Source organism: Trichechus manatus, unplaced genomic scaffold (genome assembly GCF_000243295.1).
Source record: "Trichechus manatus latirostris isolate Lorelei unplaced genomic scaffold, TriManLat1.0 scaffold00138, whole genome shotgun sequence".
Taxonomy (NCBI): Eukaryota; Metazoa; Chordata; class Mammalia; order Sirenia; family Trichechidae; genus Trichechus; species Trichechus manatus.
Window position 1 is genome coordinate 4346109 of NW_004444074.1, and position 9913 is coordinate 4356021.

General features: G+C 36.1%; 1 protein-coding gene across 1 annotated transcript in view; it reads right to left on the reverse strand.

The window, feature by feature from the left end:
- MYO1D (myosin ID) overlaps nucleotides 1-9913 on the reverse strand; it is a 260935-nt gene that overhangs the window by 112609 nt on the left and 138413 nt on the right. Inside the window, exons 14-15 of the mRNA XM_023739664.1 lie at nucleotides 8736-8868; nucleotides 1123-1289 (exon numbers count right to left, since the gene is read on the reverse strand). Of these exons, the coding sequence (XP_023595432.1) occupies nucleotides 1123-1289; nucleotides 8736-8868 (300 nt within the window). The remainder of the gene's footprint in view (nucleotides 1-1122; nucleotides 1290-8735; nucleotides 8869-9913) is intronic.

Genomic DNA, 9913 nt, shown 5'->3' on the forward strand with positions numbered 1-9913 from the left:
AACTACATTTGGTCCCTAAACGCCACACTTATTACTCCAAAAGAGCCTTCCCCACCACCGCTGCTCGCTCTCCCCCCATGCTCTTTTCTCTGATCTTTGTCAGGCTGGCTCCTTCCTGTCATTGTTATCTCCACTGATTTCTTTTCTGACCAACCAATCTAAAGGATTTTAGTTTTCTGCATTTTTCTGCTTTACATTTTATTCATTCTTTTGGTTGTAATCTGCAGTCTACAACATAGGAAATGTTCAATAAATATTTTTTATTGATAAATGAATAAGTGGAATTTAAAACACTGTTCTTCTGATTCCCAGTTTTCAACTATAATTATCATCATTAACAATAAATTAACAGTAACAATGATATCTAAGATTTATTGAGTGATTACTATATGCCAGGTACTATTCTAAATATATATGTATACACATTTAGAAAACATACACACATATACATCTCAATTAATCCTCCAGTAACCCTATAAAGTAGTTACTATTATCATCTCCAGTTTACACATGAGAAAACTGAAGGATGAAGAGGTTATGTGGTTTGCCCAGGGTCACACAGCTAAGAAATGGTAAAGTCAGGATTCAAACTAGGTAGACTAATTTCAGAGCCTCTATGCTTAATGACTTCATATCTTATTATTATTATAATTAGTAATACCAGTAATGACAAGCAGCATTAATTGGGCATCTATTATGTGCCAGGCATTTAGGCTTTTTACTTGGGTTAATTTAATCCTCACAACAACAGCCCTATGAGGTAGGTGTTGTTATATTCATTTTACAGATACAGAAATAGGGTCAAAGATCACATAGCAAATGAGTGGTACAGCCAGGATTCCAACCCAGATGTGATTCCAAATCCATGCACATGTCCCCCCAAAATAATTGACTTTGCCCCATGGTCCATAAACCATAGAGTCAGGGACTCCTGTTGATTTTGGGAAGTATTTCATACTCCTCAACTCTTTTGTTCATTCAGCAAATGTTTATTGATCACCTAATGTGTACTGGTGTGTGGTGGTGCATGGGGAGGACTGTGTGCTGGTGTATCGTTTTGTATGAGGAAGACTATGTAATTTTCAGCGTACTTTTAGGTTTCCGTGCTTAGTCTATGCTCACCTGTGAAGAAACTTCTCATACACCTGGCGGAAGGCAAATCCTGCCCGACGCACCCTCACATTTTCCAGTAGGCCAAGATATTCCACTTGATGTCGACAGCGTTCATCATCAAATATCTGCGGGGATTTCTTGTCATTGGGTTTGATGCAACGTACGTAATAAGGCTCCTAAAGAAATAAATCCACAAATGATATGTTTCACTGGAGAAAAAAGCCCAGATTGTGACAGTAACATGTAATTAGTGTTAACTGTGTCAAATTAAGCTCTGTGCCTCCAATTTCTCAGGCATGTGGATAAAGTAGTTATACTTATGGATAAAGTATTTATTCTTCCTTTCTTCCTCAATTTAAGGTTAGAAGTTCTCATGCAGAAAAGTTGAAAAACAATAAGTTTGGTAAACTTGACCAGAGGGACTTGTGTAGAATACTGAATGCAAATTATTTTTATATATAAATAAACCATGCACATAAAGAAAACTGAACAAATTTCTAAGGGTTGTAATCACACAGAGTATGTCCTCTGACCAAATGAGATTAAGCTAGAAATCAAGAGCAAAAAGATAATTAGAAAATCCTTATATGTTGGGAAATTAAGACATACACTGCTAAATGATCCCTGGATCAAAGAGAAAATTACACTCGGAATTACAAAAGATTTTGGACTTAATAATTTATAAAATCATGTCAGCAAAGCAATCTTAGTATTTAAGGCATCATTGAGTACTACTATAAAGGAGCCCTAGTGGTGCAGTGGTTAATAGCTCGGCTGCTAACCAAAAGATTGGCAGTTTGAACCTACCAGCTGCTCCTTGGAAACCCCATGGGGCAGTTCTACTCTGTCCTATACGATCACTATAAGTCAGAACTGACTCCATGGCAATGGGGTTGGTTTTGTTTTTTTATAAGTAACTTTACTAAATAGAAACCAGCTGAATGGAATTTTACCAGTACTTACTGATTATGCACAGGATGTGGTAACACAGGATTAGACACTAATGATCAATTAACAGGCGGGGGGTTGCGGGGGGAGCCCTTTCATCCTGCTTAGTAATATAGAAATCTTCAGATAAGGAACCTAGTGAAAACACTTTCTCTATATTTAATCAGTGTTCTGTCTCAATTTATAACTGCCGCCTCCTCTCTCATTTATAAATACCTAGACTGACTCGACCTAAGAAATCCTAAATTTGACAAACTCTGAGTGTCTTATAAAGGTTAAATTGCAAAAGCTAATAGTGATCTTATTCTCATGCACCTTTTCACCTGTTTCTCCCTGTATTTTATGTGAAAAACATCATTTGTAAAAGTGTACCAATCAGCACATGCATTAGCTAGAAAATACTCTATTTAGATATACGTTTCTTTAACCTGCTTTACCACCACCCATCTATCAGTCTGTCACAGCGTGGTAGCTTGCATGTGCTATGATGCTGAAGTTATGCCACTGGCATTTCAATATCAGCAGGGTAAGCCCAGCTCCTACTTTGGTCTTAAAGGCTTCTGTTGATCTGGTAGAGGTAGTCATGAGGCTGAGCACAGCTTCTGATAGCCTTGTGGGGGTAGGTGGTAAAAGCTGGAACCCAAGGCCTACCTTCTATGTGGCACTGCGCTTTGGTCTGGAATCCTGAAGAGCTAAAGCCGGGGAATTAAAGGTGGGTGGAAAACAACTCAGCCCTTGCAGGAAGGGGAGCTCATCACTGAGCCATTACAGGTCGTGGTCAGTCAAGGTCATCCCAGATTGTCAGAATTTATCTGTTAAATCCTTTCAACTTTTCTATGCCCTTTGCTTAGCTATCACTCATAAATAGCACATTATTTGTATTCTTTATTTAATCTGGTTTGACAATTTTTATATATTTGCATTCAGTGTAATTACTAATATATTTGGGTTTATTTTTACCATCGTAATTTGTGCTATTTGTCCCAACTTTTCTATGTTCTTTTGTCAATTTTTTCTTCTTGCCTCTACTAGTTTGAAAGTTATCAGGCTCTATTTCTATTCTTTTAATGGTTACCCTAGGCATTTTAACATATATTTGTAACTCATCAGAGTTGAAAATGAGGCAATATTTTAATCTTCTGCCTGAGGAGCTTAAATTATAATCACCACCCTTCCAACATATATGCTATTTAATTCTAATTTGTATTTTTAAGCCCACAAAATATTCTTTTTTATGGACTCAGTTTATTTACATGGGTCCACATATTTACTAATTTCTTTGCTCTTTTTTTCTTTTTGCATCTCAGACCTTCTTTTGGTATCCTCTTCTCCTGCCTGATGTATATCCTTTAGAATTTCCTTTAGTAAGGTTTTAACATTGGTAAATTCTCTCAAGTTTTTGTTTTTTGAGAAGATTCTTCATTGTGCCCTGGTTCTTAAAAATATATATATATTCTCTGGGTATAGTTTTGGTTTACGGTTATTTTCTCTCAGCCTAATTGTTGCTCCTTTGAAGCTATATCTGTCTTTTCTCTGGTTGCTTTTAATATATTTCCTTTGTCTTTGATGTTCTGGGGGTTCACTAGCTCCCAGCGGTAGATTTCTCTTAATTTTTCCAACTTGAGATACACTGGGCTTCCTGAATCTAAATATGCACATTGATGTCTTTCATTATTCTTGCAATTCTCAGCAATATTACCTCAATATTGCTTCTTCTCCATTGTCTCCTCTCCTTCTATAAATGTTGATTAGATGCACATTAGATCTTATTTTATTTTACATGTTTCTTTATATTTTTCATTTCTTAGTCTCTTTGGGTGGAATTCTGGATAATTTCTTTAGTTTTTTTCTTTCATTTAACTAAATCTTCAGCTTTTCTAGACTAATGTTAAACCTGACCATTGAGTTTTTAATTTTAATTATTAAAAAATTAATAATTTTTTAAAGACATTTTGTCTTATTAAAATTAATAATTTTTATTTTATTTCTATTGTCTTCTTTTTTCTCTCATATTTTCAAAGTCTTTTATTTCTTGAAACATATTAAACATTCTTACATACTCTATCTCTGATAATTTCAATCTAAGAAATTATAAGTCTGAATCTGTTGTTTGTTTAGTCTGATTCTCATATATGGTGTCTTGTTTCTTTGTTTAGTGATTTTTTTTTACTGTGAGCTCTTCATTTTCCCTGGAACTTTATCTGTGCTTGCTCCTATCAGATTTCTGAGGGCAATACCAGTTCTGGACCACTTTAGTTTAAACTAAATTGTTGGCTTGAGGCTTTTCAGGCCATCCAAGCAGTGTAAATTTGGGCTGCAAATCTCATGAAAGATGGCTTATGACTACAAATTCTCAAAGGAGATTTCCCGTTTTGGCACAGTGCCGAGAAGTAAGACAGGCAGTTTTCCCTATACATAATGAGGGATTAATTATAGTTCACCCTTACACTGAGGATGTAGCCCTTTAGAGACTCACCATTGTGTGTGTGTGTGTGTGTGTGTGTGTGTGTGTGTGTGTGTTTGCATGAAATCTCTTACTAAACACTTCACTTTGGCAAGGTCCTGGGCTTCATTTCAAGGACCCAGCCTTGAATAATTATACTTGAAGTCACCCATTTCAACAAATTCCCACAGGGTGAAGGGTAGATTTGGTGCTATTTATTTCTCCCTTCACTCAGTTAACTTCTGCATTTACTTAGCCCTGGCCTGCATATTCTGTACTTTCATGCTGTACTGAAATAGTTGATTTTTGTATTATATCTAGTGCTTTAGTTGTTTTCAGTTGGTTTAGTGGGTATCTCAGTCACCATGTTGCTAGAAATGCATTAGTTATACATTTTCAAAGATTTTTACATCTATGTTCATAACAGATTGATTCCTAATTTTATTTTCTCACATCAACCTTGAATTAAAGTAATATTGATCTTAAACATGAATTGGGTAGTGGCCCCTCTTCCTTCTATTCTCCAAAACAGTTTATGTATGATAGGGATTACTGGCTCCTTAAAGGCTTTGTAAAACTCATCTGTAAAATTATCTTAATCTAATGTCCTTTGGCAGAGTTGGGGGAGGATGAACTTCTGATTAGTGAGTCAATATCTTTAAGGCTACTGATTTATTCAGGTTTTCTGTTTCTTTCTGAGTTAATTTTGATAACTTATTTTTCTACAAAACTATTCATCTAAATCTTGAAATTCATTGACATATAGCTCATAATATTCTTATGCTTTAAAAAATTTCTATGATATCTGGTTATATCCTGTTTTTCATTCATAATATTATTTTTTTTGATCAATTTTATTAGCAGTTTGTCCATCTGATTAATTTTTATCTTTCTATTATTTGTTGCTATTTAAAAATTATTTTCTTACTTCTTTCTTTAGGTTTTCTTTGGAGTTCCTTTTCTAGCTTCTTGACTTGAACTTATTAACTCCTTTACTTTCAGTCGTCTCTGTTTTTTTAATAAAGGTATATAACAAATGGATCACTTTAGAAGTATCCTATAAATTTTAATCATCTTTGTCACGCAGTTCCAAATATCCTGTAATTTCCATTGTGATTTCCTCTTCAACCTGTGAGTTATTTAGGAAAACTTTTTTTTTTTTTGTAAGTTCCCGAGTACATTACAGATAGTTCCTGACTTATCATGGGGTTCTGTTCAGACGACTCTGTTGTAAGTTGGTTCTGGTGTAAGTCGAATACCTCGTTTTTTTTTTCAGTTTTCATAGCCTGCTATATGGCAGTTTTTGAACAGTAAATTGTAACACTGAACATCTGCGAGTAAACATCTGAGAATGATAATATCAGCAAATTACATGCTACAACATTGTATTAGTACATATTACTTATGATCAGATGTACAAAAAAAAAGGTCATAAGTGTGGTTCATCGTAACTTGAATACGTTGTGTAAGTTGGTAACTATCTGTAATATAAAAAAATTTTAAATGCCAATTTTTACTTTACCTGAATTGAGCATGGAGAATGTGTCTATATATCCATTCTTTCAAAATGGTTGAAACTTCCTTTGTGATCTAGTATGTGGTCAATTCTTGTAAATGTTCCATGTGTACTTGAAAAGAACATGTATTCTCTATTTCCTGGGTACAGGATTCTTTTGATGTATTAGATAAGGTTTAAATTTCGTTTTCAAAGCTTCTGCAGTCTTACTAATATTTTTGTCTGCTTGATCTATCACTTTTCGGTGGAGTTGGGATTGGGGACTTGTCAATTTTTTTACAGGTTCTTTTTTGCAATATAGAGTTCATATACAATCATGGCTAAGTGTTAGGTCCTTAAATTTTCTTGCGTATTGTTCATTTTATTATATAGTCTCTTTACCTGTATTGGTGGTGCAGTGGTTAAGTGCTTGGCTGGTAACTGAAAGATCAGCGGTTCAAACCCACCAGCCATTCCATGGTAGAAAGATGTGGCAGTCTGCTTCCATAAAGATGAGAGACTTGGAAACCCTATAGGGCAGTTCAACTCTGTCCTATAGGGTCGCTATGAGTCAGAATTGAGTTGATGGCAATGGTTTTTTTTTTTTTTTTTAAATTTGTATTAACACTTATTGCCTTAAATTCTATTTTCTCCAACATTAATATTGCTTTTAACTATTTTTTTTTTTTGTTTTTGGGGGGCAGTGGGAGGAGCTTGACATATTTTTGTTTTCAACCCTTCTAGACAGCATTATTTAGGTTTCTTGTAAGCAACATATAGATGTATTTTCTCCCTATCTAGTTGGTCTAATCTATTTACATTTATAGGAAGTACCAATTCTTTAGATTTATTTCTACTATTATTTTGTGTTTTCTAAATATAACACATTTTCTTTATTTCTCCTCCCCTAACCTTCACCTTCCTGCCTTCTATTGGGTTGCCTACCCGATATCCAGTATCTTTTTCCTACTTTGAAACAGAATCCTTATTTCTAGCTGGGTACACTGATGACCTGAATAAAAATGTACTTCCCAGCTTCTCTGGCAACTAGGTGTAGCAAGTAAGATGTAGGTGAAGTGTTGTGTGAGGCTTCCAGGAAGCCTCTTTCAAAGGGATGAAGCTCCAGCTGCCATCTTGGGCTAGGAGGATGGACGCCAAGTACTAGGATGGTGAAACAGAAAGACAGAAGGAACCTGGGTCCCTGATAACTTTGGAGCTGCTATACTAGCCCTGGGATGCCTTCTTCTGTACTACTTTTATAGGAGAGATAAATTAATTGCTCTCTTGTTTAAACCACTAATTTGGGGGTGTCTTTTATTAGTAACTGAATGTAATTCCTCATGAAAAAACTATAGATGGCTCTAGGTTTTAACTTTTTAAAGAGGCAAATTTAACTATCAATTTAGGAAAACAAAAGTCACTTTTCCTGTTGGATAAGTCTAGTGTATTTTATAAACAAAATGCATTTTATAAAATTCTGTGTTCAGCCCTGTTTCTTGTGCCTGACGCCTTCCTTCTAGGTTCCCTTTTCTTCTTGCTGAATGAAATAGGTTGACACTGACCTGCAGAGATGCTGAGATAAAAGAGTAAGAGTTCTAACGGTATTCTAATCTTTGGTTCCAGTGTCCTTACCCCTACCCTTCTGAAGGCGTGATTATATAAGCTAAAAAATTCCATTCGTGTCACTTGAGGCCGAAGAATCCTGACTAAAAGAACAGACATGTTTTTGTGCTATTTGCCTAATTTATTCACAGTGAAGGAACCAGAAATATAGCATAGATTTAAATCCTTAGAGAGGAAGTTGATTAAAAAAAAAGAAGATAATAATAAAGAAGAAAATGCACAGAAAAAGCACCAGAACAGAAAGATAAAAATGAAGGAACTAAAAATAATGAGTCCCAGAATGCTGCCTAATTTATCAGATTTGTCAACAGCAGCAGTTAAGAGTAGAAATCTGTTCTTTAGGGGGGAAAAACTGACTTAAGTTATCAAACAGACAATATTAGACCCCAGAGGAACAATAAACACCATAAATAATTGTCAGTAACACGTCTTTATGTTCCAACTACTTAAAACAGCCTAAGTACAATACTTAAATCCTAAACTTCCTCTTGAAACTCTCTCTGCCTTTATTCGGTTCTTATTCAAATACAATATATGGATGCTGCATTACAGTTAATGACGTTCTTTTTGACAGTTGCTGTCTGCAGCACAGAACTATATATATATGTATACAGGTGGCACAAATGGTTAAGTATTCAGCTCCTAACCAAAAGGTTGATGGTTCGAAGCCACCCAGAGGCCCCTTGGAAGAAAGTCCTGATGATCTACTTCTGAAAGACCACAGCCACTGAAATCCCTATGGAGTGCAGTTTTACTCTGAAGCACTTGGGGTTGCCATGAGTTGGAATCGATTGGATGGCAACTGGCTTGATTTCTTGGTTTGTGTGTGTGTTTAAAATCTCACTAAGGCTCTCCCTTGGACCACAGCAGTAGACTAGAAAGTCCAAATTTAAGAAGAGCATTCATCTGGGACACAAACAATTGTTTCACCCAGACAAGTTAAAAAAAAAAAAAAAAAGGTGTGAAAATTCTACTATAACATTCACTTTGAACATATATTCTTCAGCATGATTAAATATTATCATTATCTAAAAAGCACATCATTCATATATATTCCATAACATATCAAGAGAGAATGTATGAATTTAGACATTTATAAGAGAAAATAATTACCTTTGATGCAAGGTTGTCTACTAAAGCAATCATAGAATTCTTAAACAAGGTGGCAGCAGTCAGAGGTCGCTTGGTCACCTCTGTAATGCTCAGTTTGCCTTCCGGCCACATATTCTTCAGCACAGGATTTGAACTGAGAACCACAGAAAGAGAAATTCAAACGTTACATTCAAAAAAGCTTAATGTAGAGTTGCTAAGCAATACTGCTGAACTGTATCCTGGGAATCACAACCAGACTACAGACTGAAAGCTTTCTCAGGTCTTTTCTGAACATACATCCAGCCCTGGGCATATATGTGGCTTTCTAGATTCCCAGGAATATACGGAAGCTTTTCAAAGCTCTTATTCCCCCAAATCATCTCATTCCTCAGCTTTTTCTCCCTAGCTTTTTGGTTATTCTATTGTTCGCCTTATTTGCTATCCCTTGCCCCAGGCAGCAGTGATCAATACACCTGTCTTTAAATGTTTTCAGCAAACCTGTCACTTCCCCCTACCACACCCCCGGTAGCCGCCTCAGCCTTGGGAGAGCCTGAGTGAGGCAAAAAAAAGGCAAGCCCTTCTGACGGGTCCTTCGGGAGCTACCAGATAGATCAAAACAAACAACCACAATTCTTTGAGAATAAGGTACATTCTACTCTCTTCGGTACCAGGTGCCTGTACCAGGAACGTGGGCTGTTATCTTCAAGACTGCCACCAAGCCGGGGAGTGGAGGATGGGGCCAGGTTATGTTAACATACCACAAAACTCTCTTACTGAGATTCAGCTATTTTTTCTTCATTATGCATTCCCCTGGTTGTTCTAAGCTTTTGATTAGTTTCCAGAGTTCCAAAAAAGTTGATTCTGACAGCTTTTACCAGCTTGTTGCTGCTTTTGTGGAAGGATAGATTTTTAGAGCTCCCATTTTCATTGACATCAAGACATCACCCCTCAATAACTTTTTTTTTTAAAATAATGTTTTATTGTGTTTTAGGTGAAAGTTTACACAGCAAATTAGGTTCCCCTTTAACAATTTTTGGAGCCCTGGTGGCGCAGTGGTTAAGAGCTCGGCTGCTAACCAAAAGGTTGGCAGTTTGAATCCACCAGCTGCTCCTTGGAAACCCTACGAGGCAGTTCTACTCTGTCCTATAGGGTCGCTATGTGTTGGAATCGACTCGATGGCAACGGGTTAACAATTTTTT